Below are 24161 nucleotides of genomic sequence, written 5' to 3'. Positions count from 1 at the left end.
AGGGGAGGGTACAAAAATAACAGTAAAGTCAGGGACAAAGGCGCTGGCTTCAAAGGGTCCGCACCTGTCAAACAGTTACTCCCTCACCCTTCCCCTCAACATTTAATACCTATCAGGGGAATACTGCAAAGGTTGGACAGAGATCACCTTGGACCAGTGGATTCTCGACAATATAGCAGAGGGGTACTGTCTAGAACTCATGCAAACACCACCAAATGCCCCCCAAAGACACTCTCCCCAGATCATCAGCATCTGCTTCAAGAGGAGATGCATGCACGGCTCAGCAAGGGGGCCGTAGAACCTGTGCCACGAAAACACCACCGGCAAGGGGTATACTCCCTGTACTTCCTCATTCCCAAGTGGGATGGGTCACTAAGGCCTATTCCCGACCTCAGACACATCAACAAGTACATCCTGTCTGAACATTTCCCCATGGTAACACCTCAGGATGTCACTCCTGTGCTACAGCAAGGTGACATCATAAATGCTCTCGATCTGAAGGATTCCTACTTTCACATCCCCATCTAACCTGCACATCTCTGGTTCTTCTGGTTTGTGGTAAGTGGCCAGCATTATCAGTTCAAAGTGCTGCCCTTCGAAGTGACCACAGATTCCAGGGTGTTTACAAAATTTCTTGCAGTGCTAACTTCCTTAGAACAGGTTGATCAAGAGCGCAATGGGACAGCAATGTCTAGTGCACACCCAAGACACCATAAATCTCTTACACAGCCTAGGCTTTGCCATCAATACCCGGAAATCTCACATACAGCCTTTCCTGGGGGTCATAATCAGATCTGTCATGGGAAAAACATGCGGCTGCCTTGCAAGGGTTCAAGCGTTCCAAGCACCACTCTCTCTTTTTCAGACAGATTGTCAGGTAACAGCCAGAAAGGTCATGCGCCTCCTCCGCACGATGGCCCCCTGCACTGCTAATAGTCTCAAATGCCAGGCTAAGCATTCACCCTATGTAAGAGTGCCTAACAGCACAATGGTCACAAGCAGAGCCTCATTGGAGGATGTAGTGTTGCTTTGGGGCTGAACTCATCAAACTCTGCAGTGGTGGAATGCCAACAACCTGTTGAAAAGTCAGCCATTTTTGATCCAGGGCTGCAGATGACCATCACAAAGGACACCTCTCTCGATGGTTGGGGGGGTGCACTTACAGGATCTGACCGTTCACCCTCTCCAGTCAGTAGTTAAAAATATTAGGGGTTATTACAACTTTGGAGGAGGTGTTAATCCGTCCCAAAAGTGACGGTAAAGTGACGGATATACCACCAGCCGTATTACGAGTCCATTATATCCTATGGACTCGTAATACGGCTGGTGGTATATCCGTCACTTTACCGTCACTTTTGGGACGGATTAACACCTCCTCCAAAGTTGTAATAACCCCCATTGTCTGTTGTCTGCTCCACTTGAAGGTCAGGCCTTGCTTACACTGCTATCAAGCTTCATTTTGGCTGCTGTTGCTACTTACCTTAAAAACAGAGAACAAACTTCCCTTTCAGGGTTCCTTTTATCAAAGTTTTTATGGAGGGTGTCAGAAGGGTTATGCCAACAAGGATGCCACCTGCTCATGTGTGAAACCGCTTATGGACTCTCTCTTTGAGCCTCTCCACTCCTGCACCTTACAGTTTCTTTCCTTTAAGGTAGCTTTCTTGGTAGCTATGACTTCCTTCAGGCATGCCAGTGAGCTTAAGGCTCTTACCCTGGAAGAACCTGTTTTTCCAAGTACACCACAATAGGATAGTTCTCATGACAAATCCCAAATTCCTTCCTAAGGTGGTCTCTTGTTTCCACCTTATTGAAACTATATAACTCACAGTGTCCTTCCCACATCCATAGTCAGTAGAACAACAGGCTTTTCATACTCTGGATGTCAAAAAGCACTTATTTATTACGTTGACAGGACTAAGCCTTTCCATAACATACACCATCTTTGTCTCTTTCTACCAATCACAGAAGGCTATGTCCAAGGCAGGTATATCAAGCTGGTTGGCCAAATGTGTACTGACCTGATACACCAAAGTCAAGAGACCTTTGCCTGTCCCTCCCAGACCCCACTGTACCTGTAAAAAGGAGTGTGTATGATTTTCTTCTGTAATATTTCTCGAGCTGGTATCTGCAAAGCACATCCTTTTTGTACTCCACACTTTTCCTAAATATTACTGTGAGGATATTTTAGCTTGCCAGCAAGCTAGAGTTAGCCAGGCTGTCATGTAACCTTTTTCAGTCTTCTGCAACATCCTCGGGATAGGCACCACCTTAAGGGAGCAGTGTTTAACAGTCTATACACAGCATGTGTATGTACAGTCACACATGTCGCAAACTGAAAATCTTACCCTTTAAGCATCTGTTTGTGGCATCTAGTACTGTACATTCACCTGCACACACCCTTCTCCCCAGCAGCCTTTATTTTCAAAGAAATATAATTGGATTTTCAATGTGACAACAACTCAGCCCACATCAACAGATCTATCACTTACTATATCCAAATTCTTGTCTGGCCACAAGAACCTCCTCCTATCCACCCTCATTCCCTTCTTCTGTCCCCATGAGTCCACAAAAAGGTCCGGCAATGCTACACAGTCCAGAAGGTGATCCGCAGGAGCTCAATGAGGCACTTCCCAACTGCATCTTTCCTTCCACACCCCTGAAATCACTTAGTGAAGTGCAGGGATTGTAGCATTTCAGGGTTTCTATAAGCAAACTCTTTTCCAGTCAAGTAATTAATTATGGGCCCCCACAACTCAACCAAACTTTTGTCCCAAATCAATAGCCCCCAAGACAGTTTTTTCATCACCAATAGGGTCCACAGCCACCCCGTCCACTCTGACATGGAGGGGATTTAGTTGGTTTTCCATTTCATGGCAATTAAATGTTTTCCCGCAAGAGACATATTTGTTATTAGATGCCAAACTCGTAGGGACAACGTTTTAAATTTAGGCAGTCTTACATTGAGGATCAGCCTTTCTGGGTCTGGGATCAATGGATAGCTAACCACACCTAGTTGTGACTAAAACTTTCCTTCCAAAGCAACTGAAGCTTCCAACATACCTACCTTACGTGTAGCATATCCCTCCTCTGGCCACACCCTCTCCAGCATAGGCCGTTGGCATTGTCATAAATGTGTTGCAGTTTCATAGGTATCACATACCAGCCCACCTTTATTTCGTACATAGTTTTGCGGTTCTAGACACTTTTACACAGCAAGGTTGCATCCCTTCCATAACTTTTCCTACTGGTATATCGAAATCTGTGTCCCCACTGCCGAGTGCCACAGCGTCATATACAGCCACTCTATGACAGCACCTACCCGCGACAATAAAGCATAAGTGTTAGAGATAGAACCCATCGGTCTGCTACATGTAGCAAACAGTTTCTCCCACACCCTATGGGCTGCTGCTTTGGTGTTGGGATGAAGAGTCCAGTGCCACAACTGAAAATAGTGCCCAGAAGCCTTTCGATGTTGCAGACGTTTCTTCGTTCTATATTTATTCTTCCTTTTCATGGTCATCCTTTCTCAATCTGTGCTCCTTCAACATCCTCATTCTTTGTGTGAAAAAAACAATCTAACAATGGAACTGATGCCCATGCACATAATAACCAGCAATATGTCAAGTCACTGTACCTCGTGACTCAAAAGACTTCTTCAAAGAGTTCACGTCCACACCTAACACTAGATGTCAGGAGTATGCACAGCATTTGAATCTGCAGCACCACCTGACAACAACAGATGCTCCCAGGATAAGTAACATTTTCTTTATTTGGGATTTCTGTAAAGCTTCAAATTTTAACCAATGATCACTACAGATCAATGGTGCATGCATACATGGTTGTTTTTCTTTCCATACTAGGACCAATAGGATGAATGTACCATTCTGAGGAACTACCTCTATGCAGATGGTACAACACTTACCATATATCTGTTGAACCAATGTTCCAATGTCACTATATGCTCCTAGAATTGGTGTACTATCATAACCTTTAGCAACATGTTTCCATTTTCACCAGATACCTCTAAGACAGAGATTCCATTCTTGTCAGATAACGTCTGTAAACATTGGTTTGATGGCATGTGTAGCTGTAGATACACATGCTGTGCATAAGCTCAGCCAACTAGTGTTGGATTCAGAGTAGTACAATTTTCTTTTTTTTTAGGAGAATGTTTTTGAGTCACGGGATCAAGTGACTCCTCCTCTCAGTAATACTGTGCATGGGCATCGAGCCCTTTGTTAGATTGTTGTTCGGACGTGTGTTCCTCTCGCTCCGAGTTCTCGGCTCCAAACAGTCTAAAACTGGATTTTTTCTGTTTTTCTATCTTCATCGGTATTGTTTCCGAACGCGTATTCCTTAATATTCAACTCTCGGTTCCTTTTTCTACACTCTGAATCAAATTTTTGCAGACCTTTTGGGGCAAAAGGCCCGGTCGGGCCCTCATCGGGCCTACCTCTTCCACGTGGTATCGAACATTCGAGCAATGCAGCCCTGATGGAACGTACTCCATTTCGGTTTTGTCCTTGATGCCATTCGAAATTTCCACACACTGACCAACACCAGGTGTGTAATTTTTGTCTTTCACTAGACCACAAAGATTAGACCTGCGAAGCGTGCTGTTCTTTTCGGTCGAAGAAGACGCTTAGAGACCGAAGGATGGAAATGGTGTTTCAACAGACAGAAAATACACTAGATTTCTTCGTAGACGAGCATGCGTAAGAAGATGTGGAACAAGAGGGGGTTTTCTCCGTCCAAGATTTGGACTCTGATGTGCAGTTGGACATCGAGTCAACCTTTACAACCAGCACAAACTGTAAGTAAAAAGCACCCTTTCCCATTGGATAAAACAAAAGAGGTCACCAGTCCGCCACTGCATTCCAGCCATGGTGGGAGCCGAGAAACTTATTTGGATGCCCCGCTTACCAGCTCGGCACCAAAAAAAGCCAAAGACAAGTCTTGGGCATCAACCTCCAGTAGCTCCACTTCTGCACCGACAAAGCAAAAACTGTACATTGTTTTGGTACCGACCACTTCAACACCGGAAAAGAAACACCAAACAGCTACAATTTCAGTACCAAAAAGTATACCATCTGAAAAAAGCTTTGGAACTGAAAAAACACCAAAAGACTCTAAGTGACTCTGGACAATCTGTAACATCCCCTACAGCACAGGTGGAACCAATTTTGGAAGTTATGGACACTAGACAGTGCCGACTTCAAATTCAGAAAGGAACAGGGCGGATTATAACATCACCTCCACCACCTCTAAAGAGGAAATAATCTTTTGAAGAAAGCCTTGATTCCTCTGCACCTCCGAAGAAGACTGCTGAAGATAAGACTTCTTCTCATACTTCTACATCTCCACCTTTACCTACCTCTCCACAACATACTCCACCAACATCCCCCACTCATGTAGGGTTCACACCACCTAGTACATCACCTGGGTAGTCACAAGATATAGGTGATAGATCAGAAGAGCAAGACACATGTGAGTACAATCCAGATCCCATTAAACCAAATGATCCCGATATTTACCCAGCTAGACCCTCACCTCCTGAGGATTCTACATCATATCAACAAATGATAGCAAGAGCAGCAGCATATTAAAATGTAAATATGTACACTGACCCTATAGAGGAAGATTTTTTATTTTGACACCCTTGGTGAAACACATAAAGAAGGACAATTTCTTCCAGTGTTACCAGGAATGATCAGGCATGCAGAAACAAAGCACAAGTCAAAATAAATCCACCTCTCAATACACCAGAGGTTATTTCAGAGGGTTATATATAGGAAACAATAACAAAGGAAGAGGAAAACCATCTTCATCTAGAGGTTCCTCATCAGTCTCTAAACAATGACTCAACAAATGCAACACTAAACCACATCACTCCTGTAGGGGGAAGATTACAACTCTTTTACACCCAATTGACTCAGCTCACCACAAAACAGTAGGTACTTCAAATTATCCAAAATGGTTATTGTCTGGAGCTCCACTCCACCAAACATACCCCCTCGTACACACAAACGCTCACAAGGTCATCTAACTCTTCTCAAAGAAGAAGTAAATTCCCCTCTTCTAAAAAGAGCTATAGAACCAGTACCATTACAATACCAAGGAACAGGAGTTTACTCCCTGTATTTTCTAATTCCCAAAAAGATGGGTCTCTCAGACCAATATTAGATCTCAGGCCATTAAATCACTACATTCTAGCAGAAAATGTTCATATGGTCACTCTTTAGGATGTTATTCCTCTATTACAAATAGGAGGCTTCATGACAGCCCTAGATCTAAAGTACGCTTACTTTCACATTCCCATTCATCCAGCACACCGAAATACCTAAGATTTGGTGTAGCAGGAAAACATTACCAATTCAAAGTGTTACTCTTCAGAGCCACAACTGCTCCCAGAGTATTCTCAAAATGCCTCACAGTGGTGGCAGCACACCCCAGAATAAAAGAAATTCATGTTTTCCCTTATCTGAACGATTGGCTCATCAAAGCCTATTCATTCATTTCATCAGTGTCAAAAAGATACTCAAACTACAATACGCCTCCTACATTCTTCTAGGATTCACCATAAACTATATCAAATCCCACCATCAACCTCTGCAAACAAATATACCTAGAAGCTATCCTAAAACACACAATTAGGAATAGCATTTCTCAACCAGAACAGGATCCAAGGTTTTCAAACATTAATTGCAACATTAAAACAAAACCAAACATACACAGTAAGAACTGTGATGAAACTGTTAAAAAATGATGGCATCTTGTATTGCCATAGTGCCTCATGCCAGACTTCATATGCCTCCTCTTTAACAGTGTCTCTCTTTTCAGTGATCTCAGGCACAGGGTCAAAATGAAGATCTAGTGTTGTTGGACCGCCAGACTTATCTCTCTGTACATTTGTGGAATACCACAAACATTTAAAGAGGGTGACACATTGTAGACCATGTGCCTCAGATTACTCTCACAACAGATGCCTCAAACAAGGGGTGGGGTGCTCATCTCCTCAACCTAACAGTTCAGGGAGTATGGGATGACACTCGCCAGTCTCTTCATATCAATGACCTCAAACTGCATGCAATATTCTTGGCAATGAAAGCATTCCTACCACAATTGCAACACAAAACAGTGTTGATACGTACAGACAATATGACTGCCATGTACTATCTTCAGAAACAGGGTGGGACACAATCTCAGCAGCTGTCCCAGCTAGCACAATCACTGTGGAGATGGGCGATTCGTCACCAAATTCACATTGTGGCACAATATCTCCCGGGCACAGATAACTAATTAGCAGACCTGTTAATCAGGATGCATCAACAAACACATGAGTGGGAACTACACCCACAAGTCCTTCAACAATACTTCACAAAATGGGGAACACCTCAAATAGATCTGTTCGCATAAAACAAAAAATGCCAAAACTTCGCCTCCAGGTACCCACACCCTTAGTCCAAAGGCAATGCTCTATGGATGAGTTGGTCGGGGATATTTGTTTACGCTTTTCCCCCTCTCCCACTCTTACCATTCCTAGTATGGAAGATCAAACAATCTTCCCTCAACATGATCTTAGTGGCCCATGTGCTCGTCAACCAAGGTACACAACACTTCTGGAACTCTCAGTTGTTCCTCATCAAAAACTTCCGAACAGACCAGATCTTCTGACACAAAAACAGGGACAGATAAGACATCTAAATCTCAAATCACTCAACCTAGCGATATGGCTCCTGAAGTCATAGAATTTGGATATTTACATTTACGACAAGAATGTATGGATATCCTAAAACAAGCACGCAAACCTACCACTAGACAGTGAAATGCAGCAATATGGAAACGTTTTGTTTGTTATTCTCAAACAAAAAACATTGACCCTCTTCAACCAACAGTACAGGACATTGTGCAATATTTATTAGATTTACAAAAGGCAAGTTTAGCCTACACATCTATTTGTTTACATTTAGCCACTAAAGCTGCATATCTGCAAAATAGACAACATATTTCCTTGTTTAGAATTCCAGTTATCATTTATTGAAGGACTAAAAAGAATAATTCCACCAAGGATTCCTCCAGCTCTATCTTGGAACTTAAATATTGTACTCACAAGACTCATGGCTCCACCATTTAAGTCACTACACTCCTGGCCATTACAACGCTTTTCATGGAAAGTAGCATTCTTAATTGCTATCACATCGCTCAGGTGTTTTAGTGAACCCTGGGCACTAACTTTAGAAGAACCCTTCTTTCAGGTTCATAAAGAAAAGATTGTAGTAAGAACAAATCCAAAATTTCTTCCAAAAATCATTTTGCAATTTCATATTAATGATACAACTGAATTGCCAGTTTTCTTCTTAAAACCAGAATCAGTGGCAGAAAGAGCTCTACATACTCTAGATGTCAAGAGAGCTCTTATGTACTACATAGACAGGACAAAACATTTTAGGAAAACAAAACAACTTTTTGTGGCTTTCTAATTACCACACAAAGGAGACCCAATATCTGAAACAACCATAGCAAGATGGATAGCCAAATGCATTCGGACTTGCTATACTAAAGCTAAAAAACAATTACATGTACCACCTAGAGCGCATTCCACTAGGGAAAAGGTGAATCTATGGCTTTTCTAGGTAACATACCTATGGCAGGCATTTGTAAAGCAGCAACATGGTCTACACCACACACCTTTACTAAACATTATTGTGTAGATGTCTTTGCCAGACAACAGGCAAATGTTGGACAAGCTGTATTTAAAACACCTTTTCAAGCAACTGCAACCCCTACACACTAGCCACCACTTTATGAAGGGACTGTTTTACAGTCTATGCACAGCATGTGTATCTACAGCTACACATGCCATCGAACGGAAAATGTTACTTACCAGTAGACATCTGTTGGTGGCATGTAGTGCTGTAGATTTGCATGCACCCTCATTCCTCCCAGGAAGTGTATACAGATTGCATTTTTTTTTAAATATATATATGAATATATATATATATATATATATATATATATATATATATATATATATATATACATATGCATATATATATATATACATATATATATATATAAAATGTGTATATATATATATATATATATATATATGTATACATATATATATACATATGTAAATACATTGCATGGACATCTTTTATATCCTACTATACTATTTTCACTACTTCGCTCTCCCGCCTGCGGACAAACAATCTAACAAAGGACTTGATGCCCATGTGCAGTATTACCAAGAGGAGGAGTCACTCGATCCCGTTACAGAAAAACTTTCTTCGATCAAAAGCAAGTTGTACTACTCCGAACCCAACACTAGATCGCAAGCTTATGCACAGCATGTGAATCTACAGGACTACATACTACGAACAGATGTCTACCGGTAAGTAAAATTTCCCTTATTTTCTAATGAGGAAAAAACTTTCTGTCTCTCCCAGTACGATCCGGACGACTGCTTACCTTTTTAAATCTACCTGGCTACTTTTAGATTTTTATTATAAATTATGCATAGTTTGAAACAATTAGCAAGAAACTGTTAATGCAAAATTGTTAACTGACGTATTTTATATTTAGTTGGTAAGAAAGTGCTTAAAATATGGATATGAAACAACTCTCTTTTACAATCTAAAAATAGCCACAATTTCAACGTTGTCCATTGCATATGTTGAGTAAATGTGCTGTTCTTAGTCGAGCACTAGATAATGGTTCTCCAAGAGCCAAGTCCTATTCTTTAACTAAGGGTTCTTTATGTGTGCTGCTTCACAACACCCATGAATAAGATGAGCTGTTTGGATAGAGTGGATTCTTTGAGGAAACCCTGAAAAAACACATTTTTAGTGGAGTGGAAGGTGGAATGGAGAATTCAAAGATTGAGGCCTCGATTACTTGTGTCCCAGAACTATGTCCATTAATTCCCATTCTGGAATTACTGTTATGAAGGGGCTAAGTAATTATGTTATTGGGAGATTATATGTATTTGTGGAATAACCAGCAGGAATCTGTTTTAGTGCATGGTTTCACATGTGGATTTTGTCTGCTTTCAACTCACAGGGACTGATTTAGACTTTAGCAGATGAATACTCCTTCACAAACGTGAACGATATTCTGTCCACCATATTCCAAGTGCTTTATATCCTATAGCATTTGTAATGCGGCAGACAGGATATCCGTCCCATTTGTGACAGAGTATTCTTTCCACCAAATCCTAAATCAGCCCCATTACTCTTATGGGCTCAGTAACTGTTGTGGCAGGCCCATTGGAATTTTCAGGTTAGATGTAGCCAAGATCTAAGTGAAACTGGAGAGCCTCTTAGAGGTAACTACAGTACTACAGTGCGCAGCTTTACTGTGAAATCCAATAAAATCAGAAAACGAATATGATGCTGAGGTTGACATATGTTATCTAACTGTGACCGCCCAAGCAAATTGTTAAGTGAAGCTTTAAGCAGTGTGTTAATTCTGGGTGGAGATAAATAAGTACCCGTATGCTACCCCACTCGCTATAGATGCCAAAGCAAATTCCATAGCAGTTAAAGTTAAAAAAAATAGCATTCTCTCAGGCTTTGATGTAACAAATTACACAGCAGACAAATTGTTGGTATGCCTTAGATGAAAAGTATCTTGAGCGCTTATTCATAGAAAAAAGGTTAGGAACACTTTGAAAGATCTGGATAACTAGAAATAGATGACTCAAAGAGATGAAAAAAGGAATTAAATGCCATTTTTTGGGATGAGGAGTGTTGATACCAACAAAAGATATAGGGACAAAAGTTTGGCAATCGCAAACCTGGGAGTTGCTTAGAACCACTTTATTTACAATCACAATGTCACCTGTATGATAGAAATAAATGTTCAGGGCCAACAAAGCGGCATCAGCACAAGCAGTAGAATGGATTCTGAACCTCAGTGTTGAGAACTACATTTCTGGTACTTAATAGGGAGACCTATAAATTCTTATTTAGCAGCTGCCGGAAAGCTGACAAGTCTGCAGATATTTGCCACATACATTTGTAGCACTCCCTGATTATTGCAACCCAACTATAGAAGACATACTTATGGAAGCACTCATAGGTGCACTATTTGTTTCTCACCATGACATCAAAAGCACCAACCCTAAATAAATAGCTTGAGCAGTGTTAGGGTCTTAATTAGAGTTTAGAGTTTGATGCAGAACGGCTGCCAAAAAGAGGCAGATGTCCCATCTGCTGCATTTAGAGTATCATTAACAACAATGCACTATTAAATGGACTGGGCATACAACCCCTCAAATCTAATTGGGGCCCATTGTTCTTATTTTCTAGATACCTATGGGAGAGGTAGTGTCAGAACCACTCTTCATTTCCCAGTAAATAACTATATGATTCTTGTCAATTCCTTACAAGGTACAGCCAAGGACAGTATTCCTTTGCAGGTTGGTGTTTACAGGAATCATGTTCCTTTTATAGCTCTCTTCTCATTGGGACCTCTTGAGCCCTCTTCCTTTCTGTACTGGAGTGCTTGTCAATGGATGCCTATCACTATATAACTCGAGACGCTCCAGCCAGAGACACTTGACTATAGAAGAGAGTGAACTGCCCAGGACTCACAGAATTGAGTTTGCCAGGATTCAGAAGTATTAGATCTGATTAGGTTACCAGGTACACTGTCTTGGACCATTTGCGTTCAGAAGCTGTCTTTAATTCAGATCTTAAAACATTACATTTATTGATCTCCCCCCAGGTGCTTCCAAGAACTCAGTCCATCTCCTTCCTTCTCTCCACCCAATAAGAGGAATACAGAGCAGGTTTCTCCACGAGTCACCAGGTATGTGTCTACCTTCTCTGTACCTCACTTCAGAAACATAGTGCTGCTCTTGCACTCTATCACAAGATGTAAGTATGGGCTTTCTTCATCTCTCAATCTTTCTTCTATACAGTCTATGCATGGACGAGGTTCTACTATCTCATACTTGCCATATGACACCCTGTCAATCTTTATGCCTCTAGCTGGTAATTTGTAGGCAGTGGGTCCATTTTCAATCCTCCCTTCATCTTATGCAGGTAAATCTTTATTTTAGAATAGGTGCCTCTCACAGCGATGTTTACCTCCAGACATTTCTTCATCCAAGACTAAAAACATCTAGTCTCTCAAGGTCTTACAAAAGGAGTTTCTAATATCTCATTTTAATCAAGAATCACTCCCATAAATTCCTTCATTGACCCTCTTCCCGGTTCCATGAGTGGCTTCAAAAACTTATCCATAGCTACAAATGTCACCCATGCTGGGGATGCCTCATGACTTAACAGACCGAGTAGTGGAACCTCACTATGAGAGATTTATTTAATACTGTTTGTGGTCCAGTTTCTTTTCTTCCGTGCCTTTATCAGTGCAGAATGTAGGGCCACCAAGATTTTCTTGGTTTTCTTCAGGCATTAGGCATTTGTTGAGTGATGTGTGGCTATTTCAGAATAGCGTCTTATTAAGAATCTTCAAGCCTTAAGCTCTGCTGAAAATGGCAGTGACCAATGTTGGGCATGGATCCACATTTGAAGTGCTTGTGGTGTATGTGCCAGTCCCATAATGCAGCTTCTTCTTCATTGTGTACCAAAAGCAAATCAAGAGAGTTAAGCAAAACCGATGGTGACTTCCATGAAGAGGAAATCTAAACCTCATTTTAGAGGAAGGTCTCAAAGCGACTTGCGATCTAGGAGCCTGTGTCCATCCAGAAAGCATAAGAAGCCACATGAAGGTGCACTATCTAATTGTAAGAAGAGGATGAGATATAAAGAAAGTACATCATCTTTTTCTGTTCCTTTTCTGGTGTTGGCGCTTTTAGCTGGCTTTTGCTACTGCTAATCCTGCAGAGATTCTTAGCACCCCCCCATCTTGACGTACCCATTCTGGCCATTTAGAGCAGATGTAACTGAGTCTGAACCTGTTGTGATGCTAGCAGTTTGGTCTTTTGCCAGGCTTGGCATCAATTTATGCTTCAGTTGTATCTCTGGGCTTAATATTGGTTGTAAGACAGAGGTGTCAGTTTTAACTATGCTCCTGGGGTCTTTTGCAGCTGTGAGAGCATTGGCTTTGGCATTGGGTGCGGTTCAGGGCTCATTTTCTATGCCTGAGTCATCTTATCAATGGCCTTGGAGAACTCTTATTTGGCTTACGTTCTGATATGCTGTATATGCAAAGTTGCTCTTGGGGAGAAGGGAGACAATGATTGTGACAGTGAAGTGGATAATTTGCTTTCAACATTAGAATGCCAGCGGTCTTGACATTTTCCCTGAAGTGAACATTCCTGTTCCTGAAGGGCTTGTTTCGGCTGGGCAGGTCTAGGTTTTGGGAGTTCCTATGAAACTTGCAAAGAGGCTGACTATTAATGTGCCTACTGTATAACCAAAGTTGTCTGATAAATTGGCACAATAAGCAGTCTTCAAAAGGGGTGTTACCATTAATCAGGCACTGGTTGATAAGAGGGTTTATTCTTGGTATACTCTGAAGTCAAATCAGCAGTGTAAAGAGTGGAAGTTTTCAAGTAGAGAGCCACCTCAGTTCCAGTATGGGAGTTTTACTTTAGCTTGAGAGTGATTATTTTTTTGCCACTGGATAGAGAGTTCAAAACACTAGTCATTTTGGGTAGAAGGTGTTCGCTTCTAGCAGGATGACATTAAAATTCTTAAAGTTGTATGCCTTCTTCCAAGATACAGCCATACTCTGTGAGAGATGGCACCTTTAGCTGAGTAAATTACTCCTTCCCCACGCTGAAGGCAATATCCACCAAATTTATGTGACCTTCAAGCAGGTGGTCACTTATAATGCATTGGCAGGAACCACTTTCATGGCAGTACCTGCCAATGCATTTCACTCCTCAGTGGAGGGCTGCGTCATCATGATGCAGCCCTGTACCAAACAGTTTTCTTTTTTTTTTGTTTTCAAAAAGAAAATCCTGAAACAGCATTTTCTTTTTGAAAATAAAAAACGTAATGCTCCCAGAGTCATGGGAGTCATGCCGAGGGAGCTTTGTTAGCATTTTAGTGTCCCTCACTGCCACAATTTGCTTAGCGGTAACCGACGGTAAGAACATGACTATGGGCCTCATTACGGCGCTGGTGGTCTTCTGAACGCCAGCCTCGTGGTGGCGGATCAACAGCCACAATACGACCCTGGTGGTCCGACCACCATGGGACCTCCATCTCCGCCGGGATCAGTGACCTCGACGGGCTGGAGGCGGGTGCAGGTGGCAATCGTTCTCCGCCAGCCTTTTATTGGCGGTTTCACCTGCATGAAAAGGCTGGTGGTGAACAGGTGCAGGGGTCCCCCTGCCCAGCACCATTGCAGTGTCGTGAAGTTGGTGGTGCACCCTGCGGGCTACAGCATTGGCACCAGCTTGATTACGAGCCAGAGACAATGCTGTAGCCTGTTTCCCACTAGGCTAGCGGACGGAAACTGAGGTTTCTGCATGCCAACCTACCATGGTCAAGATATTGGCAGTTCTCTACTTGATTTTGCATCTGTTTTATTTTACTAGTTTCTCTGGTAATGTGTTCTCCACCCAGAAATCCTGTTATAAGGCAAATGTTACCAGGCTTGTCAGTGTTTAAATTGGCTTTTTTAAGAGCAGGATGGGAGCAACCATTGTTAATGTTTGCACAACTAAAACATTGGCAATGGATGCCTTAATAATAGCATAAATAGTTGTGACAAATAAGCAATGAAACTGAGCCAACAGATAGCCAATGCGGCGATCTCAATGTAGTTCTGTGTACTTGAGTGTCTTCACAACCACCATGCCTTTAATACTAATCCATATTTTTAGGGTTGAGCGCAAAGTACTCTGTCCCTGGTGTAATCTCTCTGTGGGCTTGTAACCACGCCCATGTCACGCCCATGAATTTAGTTGATTCGTGGGTTGCCTTTTTAAAATTCACTTGACTTTTTAGTGAAAGGCATGCACACGTCATGTCTTTTCCATTGTTTAGCCCTCCTCGAGTGCACCAGCCAATTACTGAAAACATACGAGGCTCCATGTTTTTGGTATGGTTTCTGGACTACTTTTTCTTTTTATTTCGTAGGCAGCAGGATCTCGCTGGGCACTACTTGAGTGCTTTGCATGACATCGACCGCGTTACATGGATATTTGCAGTTTTGCCGGTTACATAGATAATTGCACTTTGGCAGGTTACATGGATAACTGCACTTTTGCCAATACGTTTCACTGCGAGTGAACTTCTGTTTCCTTTTGTGTGTCTGATTTGTGAGTCTGCTGTCAGCTCGCTTATTTGAAACTGTTTTACTTTTCATTTTCACTTAATGTGACAAGAAAAGTCCAGTTAGGTATGTGAAACTGTTTTACGTTTCATTTTCACTTTATATCCGGTTAGGAGTTTGCAACGGTGTAAACAACTTTAACTCAAGCAATAATGAGACCCATTGCATTGCAAATGCCCTTCAGGTCATTTTGCCTGTGTTAAGGTTTTTCTCTTCTTAATTCATATATCTGTTATTTCCCTCCATTCTTTATATGCATATGGTAGGGTAGGCATAATGACCTTTTAACAGATCTCTTCCAATTTTATGTTATCTTTTTGTGATTATTTCCTGCATTGCACATTCCAGAAACATCAGGATGCCAAATGGAGTGGTTAAGGCTCCTACAATGTCTGCCCTCCGCTCCTCTTTGAAGAAAGATGGTCCACGGCAATCTAAAAATAAGGAGCCCCATGTCACACTGTCATCGGTCAGAACTGTACCTCCGATGGACAGTCAATCAAAGAAAAGAGGACCTCAGAGACAGATTCCACAAGTCAGCAGGCTCGAAATCATCTCTCCTACCCAGTGGTCAAACAATATCATGGATCGTGAGAATGAGCGGGATGCAGCTATTGGTGAGTAGAAGGCATCATGCAAAGAAAAGCGCTTCAGGGTATAACCATAGGAAAGTCCTTATAGATATATAAATGTAATACTTAATTTAACGATTTTATCTAAGTATGTATCTCAGAAGGGATTTTAACATAGACATACATGACACTACATACATGACACTACTACTCACGTTGAAGGTTTCGCAATGATACGATTAATGTTACTGTTTGTAAAGTTTCAACTTTGCTGTCTGATGCCAGTCATGGAATTGTACATTGACCAGAGTTAATTGAGGTAAATATCACTGTTCCTTATTTTTGTATGTTTCATATTCAACACTAAGGGAAAAATTTGAGAAATGGACAATATGTCTGCTTGGATAGTGAGGTATTTCTGTATTCCCATGTGTTGATTTTTGGTGTTCTATGATGATAAATTGTAAAATCTGAAACTCATTATTATTGTTGCTGTTCTTTTGTATAGTGTGCCTCCAACAGTGGTGTGGTCTCACAGTGCTGTAGCCTTGTCTGATTAGTTGCAGAGTAATCATGCCTTGTCCGGCTGGTTGCTTGCAGGGCATGTCTGCCTTTTGGGGGGGGTTGGTTGCAAGGCAAGCCAGGGCTGCATCCATAGTGTGTAAGTGAAGTATGACGTGTAGAGTATTGGGTGCTTGATGTCCTAGGTTGTACTAGAGCTTGTTGAGTGTTGCAACACATAAGCATGAAGATGTAAGGAAGAACGTGCAGGATACAGGTTTGCGCAGTTATTCATATAACCGTGTCTTGCAAGGAGACATGTAGATATTGGTTAGAAATATTTGTGGCAATTTCCATTGAAAATAGAGCACATCCATAGGTAGCCCATACACCTAATGATTCAGATGCACATGGACTACCAAATTCAGACACTGGTTCCATAGTTAATACTTTTTTGTGGTAGTGATAGAGCAATTCAAAGTGGATGTTTGGTTCACTGTAACCACTGGGGTCAGCTAGAAGGCAGTGGTCTCAAATGTAACCCTGTGCAACTATTTGATCTGCTTCTGTAAATCGTAGCATCTGGGTACCTGGGAGCCTGATTCGCACAGCCATTTACTATTGTAAAACTATGTTTACCACAGACAATGGCTCCACTTATGCCTGTTAAGGACGCAAAAAAGGTTAATGCACTAATAAATCATACACAAAGGATGAGGAGTGGCCAGCTTGAGGTGTGGTTTACCATGCAAATTTGTGAACGTTCACACACATGAGTTTGTGGTAACTTTCAAGCTCCTCTCCAACCCTTTCCCACTCTGGAAATAGTTTCAGATTTACTTCAGCAGAAAGCTTCAGAAACTATTCTTCCACAGTATGAAGGGGAACAGAACACTCCAAAAACGGTTTTGAGGTATAGAGGCAGAGGTTTCTTCATGTTGAATAGTTTTTTTCCGCATGAAGAAAGAAAAGAAAGACGTATTTGCACAGCATGTGGCAAATAGAACGTGCCATTCTCAATATTGTCCCTGGAAACCTCCATCTGTTACAGTTTTCCAGGTGTAGTACTGGGAAAGTGTGTGAATATTGATATATCTGTTATAGGTATTGCATTTGAGATGCATCAGGTCTTGTGCCCTATGGTATGCTCTTAATTCACTTCTGACATGTTTCAGTGGGTGGGTGAAATAGGTGCATTCAAGTGATATGGGCTCATTGATCCACTGGGACAAAAAAATAATAAATTATGAATGCCTTCACTCTGTGATTCTCTACATTCAATTGTTTTATGAGTTGATCATCTGTCAGAGTTATTTATCCTATTTGTCTTAGGAAGGTGGCATGTTCACCTTTCACTTATTATACACAGTAAACATTTGTAAATATCCGGAGAACCAACACGTTTTATGCCCCCTCTGGGGCACAGGCTCAGAGCTTTTGCAAGACTTGGAGAAGTAGTAGGAATCAAGTAGTAAGGTTGGTTGTCACGTCACAGTTATTATGCAATTTACCTGTGTAATAGTCCTTAAATTATAAAAAACAAATAATGTCTAACTCCACCACAGTGAAACTGCTTGTTTGGAAGATCACAGAGACAGACCAGACTAAAACTTTCACATGCCTAAAGGCTAGAAGCCCCTTTGAACTATGAGGGCACATTCAAAGGCACTTACAATTACCCCATAATGCCAGGCTGCTATAACACACTCCTACTATCGGAGGCTCAACCAAGACTCGAGTTACTGGATTGTTGTCCTCAATGTACCAGAAACTTAAAAGGACACTCTACCTGCCGGAGAGAGTTAGAGAACAATTATCTAGAATTTAGGGGGTACCACACAATAACTGCAACACCCTGTGATTAGCTTTCCTACTTGATTCCTACTCTTCCTCCAGGCCTTGAAAAAAATGGAATATAGGGCACTGATAGATGACCAAGTCATAAAACTATTGACTTAAGAATCCCAGGGTGAAGGCATTCTCAGTTAATGCATATCTATTATTAGTGCCTGCCTAGTCACTCTCAGCCTGTAGACCCTCATAAAAAGGCAGAAGATGGTTGGTTGCGGCTGTGTCTAAATCCGTCCAATGATCCATGTGCTCACAAGTTTGGATTAAGGATATGCTTGCTGTGTTTAATAATGGTATAGTTGCCTTTGTGGAATGAAAGCCTTCATTAGATAGTGTTCAGATAGAGGTCAATGGGGATGTTTACAATTAGGATTGTTTACAACCAGGATCTGTATATTCTATCCCACAATTAAGTGATTGAACTGGCTCAGTGAGGCAGTGATAGGGAGTATGTGATCTGAGCTTCGTGATGGCAGTGGTCATTGGCACTGTTTGCAACCAAGCAGTATCATACATAAACTATTGACACGTTTGTGTTCTGGCACTGATGTTTGGAATGATAATTTATGGTCAGAAGGCTACCAAGGGTAGGAATATCTTGTCTCTGATACTACCATCTGGTCCATAGTCCAAGTAAGATCAGAAAGGAGGCCAGCCAGCGCTGGTTATGCCTTAATAAGTTGACCTCTACCTAGAACCACAGTCCCTCCAATGGGCTGTTGTGAATAATGTGTGTGAATAAAGGCCAGTGTTTTTCTTAGTTCAGTTATTGTTATCCTAACAGATCCTGGATGATCTGCATGCAATCAAATTTGTGGGAATATACAGTCAAATGATTGTTCAGAGGTTCAAGAAAAAATTCAAGTAGATCCTTTTGGGGTTCCTATCTGAAGGCTGTATGTGGCTAACAAATAAGGCCAATATTTGGCAAGGTCAAGTTAAGATGAAGTAAAGTAGTAAATCTTGGAAGTTGGTGGTATATAAAGCCAGATAAGGCACACTAGATGGTTGGGTGGGAGAGTGATCATTCAATTTCTGAATATCATAAGGATGAAAATCCTTTTGTACCGTTAGACAGGGTTATGGCTGCTTGAACTACTCAGCCCAGCTGTCATCTGGATTATAATTCACTGTAGTGAATGGCAGATCAGGTCAGAAGCCAATGTGGTATGTTATGTTTGTAGAATGTGTGGCTGTAGATATACATGCTCTGCAAACTCCTGCCATCTAGTGTTGGGCTCAGACACTGTAAGTTGTTTTTGTTCGAAGAATTCCTTTCAAGTTACAAGGTACCCTGTGACTCCTCCATTAGTTTGCAATGTGCGTGGTCAATGATTCCTTTGTTAGATTATTTTTCCCTGCGATTGAGTCCAGATATATACCGATAAGGCTCCTTGGATCATAACATTCACATTCATACTTCTGGTCCTCAAGATTGGCCCCCAATTCCCGCCTTTGAGAAAGACTATTAAGGTATTGATTCCAACATTTTTCCCTCTACCCACCAAACTTCTATGACTGTCATGTATCTCTGGGCCATCTCCCATGCGGCCCCATGCCCTTGATCAACCGTCTTCCGTGACAGAGAATGGCCATGCATGGAAGTTGATGGAATGGCACAGTGTTCTGTCTGCTCGCACCTTTTTACTCAATGCTTAATCCAATCTAATCAACAAGCAATTCATCAAATGTGCTGTCAGGAGCTGTGCAGTGTCTCATCTTGTACTGCATTTAGCAACTCTGAAAATTACATGCTGGTGGCGTGACCCACTTGTCAGCTTCCTGGAGCACTTTATTGCAGTCCGCAGGTTCAATGCCAACAATACTTCCAATCGAATCCAGTGTTAATCAATATCCCCAAAAAGTTTTCTTTCCTTCTTTTATTGTTCATATATTCATTAACTCATCACTGTGTGAAATATTTAAATGTGCCAATGCCTGACCTGCGACTAAGTTTATTAGGCTCTTAGGATATATCAATACTTTATTCAACATGAAGTGCTCAATTGCTGAACCCTCGTGCAGTGAAATGACTCCTGCCAAAACGTGCACCTTCTCCAAAAGTCCCCGCTTTCAAACGAATGTGTGAAAATGTTTATTATACCACCATGTGATCACGAGTATTAAGAAATGCATACCAATTATAACACCACTTAAACTGTAAGAGCCCAGTCAAAGCTTAACTATAGGGAGTCATGCTTTTAATCCTGTGCATAAGAAAAAGCTGCCCTCAAGCCCTACACTGCCCTCAGGCTCTGCACAAGCCACATGTGACTGCTTCACCTAGTGAGGAGAGCAATCTCATAGATGCGGCAGGCAAGAGGGTAGCAGTCAAGGCCTCCTCGCATGATACAAGAGAGGTCCTTGGGATGAGATGAAGGAGCATATTCAACATCTCCTTAAATAGTTCACAAAAAGAGAGAAAAACTTGTCACGGAAGGAAACACTGTTTCCAACACAATCACATACTGCATGCTTGACACTGCTGACACTGCTTCCCAGAGATAAACACCTCAATAACACTTTGTTGTTACTTTTGGCTTTACATCTCTGGCTTTAAACCAGAAGTCCAACATCATCTTATCAACCTGTCATTCGATGGAGAATATCTCTTTGGAGTGCAGATTGATGATATACTGGAAAAGATAAAAAATGACACAGAAATTAAGATGTCAGTGGAGGGTCCTTTCTGAAGCAGCAGTACAGGAGGAATCCAAGACCACCTCTCTTGACCAGCCCCAATCTTATCAGTGGCAGCAGCATACCTAACATCATTGAGGGTGCCAGAGGATACACATGGGGGTAATTCGGGTGCAATAGTACAACCAAGGGAAGTGGCAGAGGAACTCCCACTTAAGGAACCTTTACCTCCAAACATTGACTTACCCAGCTCACCTCTGACCACACAATACCTGTTGCGGGATACTGCAAGATTTCCTTCCACGGTGGGAGTAAAGCACCTTAGATAAATGAGTCCTCACAGTAGTAGAACATGGGTATTGCCTGGAACTCCTCTTAACCCCACCAAACGTCTTACCACGTGCATGCAGCCTTACTCCTGAACACCTCCAACTTCTTCATGTGGAGGTTCAATTGCTCCTTCTGGAACAAGTCATAGAGTTAGTGTCTCCACAATACAAGCACACATGGGGTTACTCTCTATGCTTCCTCTTTTTCAAGAAGGACTACTCACATAGGCCAGTCCTTGATCTCAGGCCCCTCAGTGGGTACATCCTATCAGAACATTTCTTTATGACAACCCTACAGGATGTTGTCCCACTGTTGCGACAAAGTGACCTCATGACTGCCATGGATGTGAAAAATGCATTGTTCCCTATCCCTATCCATTCAGCTCACCAGTGATACCTTTGCTTCATGGTAAGTGCACAAATATACCAATTCAAGGTACTACCTGTTGTGGTTACAGCTTTCCCAAGAATCATTACGAAATGTCTAATGGTTGTAGCTGCCCACCTCAAAAGGAGAGGCTTACATGTTTTCTCCATCTAGATGATTGGCTGATCAAGAGCGCAACCAAACCGCAGTGTGTAGCATACACTCAAGAAGCCATCTCCTTGCTTTACAGCTTTAGGTTTACCATAAACTTCATTAAGGCGCACCCACAAAGTCAGCCTTATTCATCCTTTCTTAGAGTCGGTATTGAATGTAGTCACTAGCAGTCTATATCCAAACCAACAAAGGGTGCTGGTCTGCCAGCAGCTTCTGTCTCTTTTGTTCAGCCAAATCATCATTCCAGTCAGAACAATCAAGCGCCTTTAAGGAATGATGGTGTCCTGTATTGCTATACTTCCCCATGCCAGATTCCACATGTGTCCATTACAGGACTGATCTCAGCCCAGTGGTCACAAACGGAGGATCATCTACAAGATCTAGTATTTGGCCTTCTCACTCAAGAACATTGCAAAATCAGACTCTTCGTCACCTGCAGCTCCAGCTAGATATTTGGCATCTACGGTCTTAGAATTTGGCTACCTAAGCCTCCCACAAGGGTTTATGGGCATTCTTAAGGACGTTTTCAGACCCACTGCTAAAGCTTGCCATACAGCAAGGTGGAAATAGTTTGTCCACCACTGCATTTCTAACAATCTTGACCACCTTATGCCAGCATTACAAGATATTGTGTGTTATTTACTCCACCTAAAAAATTCACGATTAGCATACACTTCCATACATCTACACCTTAGAGCTATCATCATCTACTTGCAAAATAGGGAACATTCTTCTCTATTCAAAATTCCAGTCATTAAGGCATCTAAAGGGTTATTTCAACAAGAGCCCCACCTACCCCTGTTTGGAACCTTAATATAGTACTTCCAAGGTCCATGGGCTCTCCATGTAAGCCATTGCATCCTGTTTCATGCAATTCTTCTCCTTAAAGGTAGCTTTCCTCATAGCTATCTCCTCACTTTGGCAAGTGAGGTACAGTATCTCACCATAGAAGAACCATTCATTCAGGTTAATGCAGATAAGGTTGTGCTTTGAAATTACCCATAATTGTTCCCTAAAGTGATCGCTCCTTTTCAACCAAACAATTCAGCTACCAGTTTGTTTTCCTCACCCATGCTCAGTAGCAGAAAGGGCACCTTCATACACCAGGTGTCAAAAGGGCTATAATGTACTGCATGGTCACAACTAAATCTTTTTGCCAAATCCAACAGTTCTTTGTTGCTTTTGTAAAACTGAGCGACTCGCAATTTGCAAGTTGCAAAAACGGATGCAGAATGGTGTCTCAGACACCTTCTGCGACTCGCTATGGGGTCGCAAAGACCCACCTCATCAATATTCATATGGCAATGATCCACGTATTGCCATATGCGAGTCCCTGCACTCACAGGGATGGTGGCCTGCAGTAGTCAGCAGACCTCCATGTCTGTGACTGCTTTATAAATAATGCAGTTTTTTTTTTCATTTTGCAGCCCGTTTTCCTTAAAGGAAAACGAGTTGCAAAATTAAAAATAAACCGAAACCATTTGCTTTCGTTTTTTTCAGAGCAGGCAGTGGTCCATAGGACCACTGCCTGCTCTGAAAAAATATTTTTATCGACATTCACAAAGGGGAAGGGGTCCCATGGGGACCCCTTCCCTTTTGCGAATGTGTTACCACCAGTGTGACACTGGTGGTAACTGCGAGTTGGTTTGCGACCGCATTCGCTGTCACAAAGCAACTCTGAATTGGGATGCGAGTCGCAAACAGGAAGGGAACACCCCTTCCTATTTGCGAGTCGCATTCCCAAATTGAAAGTCGGCACCGACTCGCTATTTGGGAATGTGCATCGCGTGAGGCCGTTTGCATGGCGCAAACTGCGTTTTTCGCAGTTTGCGCCATGCAAACGGCGTGCTACATCTGGCCTCAAGGCTTATCCACTGTGTGAAAAACAATCTAACAATGGAGTCAATGGCCATGCGTATTGCCAACTAAGGAGGAAGTCATAGAGTACCTCATGAATAGGAAAACATTCATCGAACAAAACAACTTGCAAAGTCTGAGCTCAACACTAGATGTCAGGAGCGTGCAGAGCATGTGAATCTACAGTTCTACAAGCTAGCCTACAAGATGCTTTCAGGGTAAGGTACATATTCCTTCCAGATCTTTCCCATAATTGAATTTCATCATTTGGGTAACTCTCCCTCCCTGCGTAAGTGTAGTAGCCCAAGGTTTTTCTCAGAAGCTTGTGGCCGGCACTGTCAAAGCTCAGGGTGCCTTATACAAGGCTGCATAGTCTTGACTACAACTCTTGCCTCTTTAATTCACCACCTAACACTCCCTGTCTTTTTATCTCATTCTTGCTGGTTCCTTTTCATCCCCATTTTCTTACATTGTCATTGTTTTTCCATCTTTTTCTTTCTCCTTCTTTCCGCCATTTATTTTTCTGTCTGTACCAAAGCCTGTTGAGGAAAATATGCTGGTCCCCAAAAATGAATGCCGGCGGGCACCACATGCAACCCGCTGCTCAAATTA

General features: G+C 42.0%; 1 protein-coding gene across 4 annotated transcripts in view; it reads left to right on the top strand.

The window, feature by feature from the left end:
- Window positions 1–24161, top strand: part of AKNA (AT-hook transcription factor) — a 279571-nt gene that overhangs the window by 162778 nt on the left and 92632 nt on the right. For all 4 annotated transcript variants that reach the window (XM_069241503.1, XM_069241504.1, XM_069241505.1 and 1 more), the window contains exons 14-15: window positions 11731–11814; window positions 15607–15875. In XM_069241503.1, the coding sequence (XP_069097604.1) occupies window positions 11731–11814; window positions 15607–15875 (353 nt within the window). The remainder of the gene's footprint in view (window positions 1–11730; window positions 11815–15606; window positions 15876–24161) is intronic.

Source organism: Pleurodeles waltl, chromosome 6, assembly GCF_031143425.1.
Source record: "Pleurodeles waltl isolate 20211129_DDA chromosome 6, aPleWal1.hap1.20221129, whole genome shotgun sequence".
In the NCBI taxonomy this organism is placed as follows: Eukaryota; Metazoa; Chordata; class Amphibia; order Caudata; family Salamandridae; genus Pleurodeles; species Pleurodeles waltl.
The sequence above is the reverse complement of the archived record's forward strand: the minus strand, read 5'-3'. Positions and strand labels throughout refer to the sequence as shown.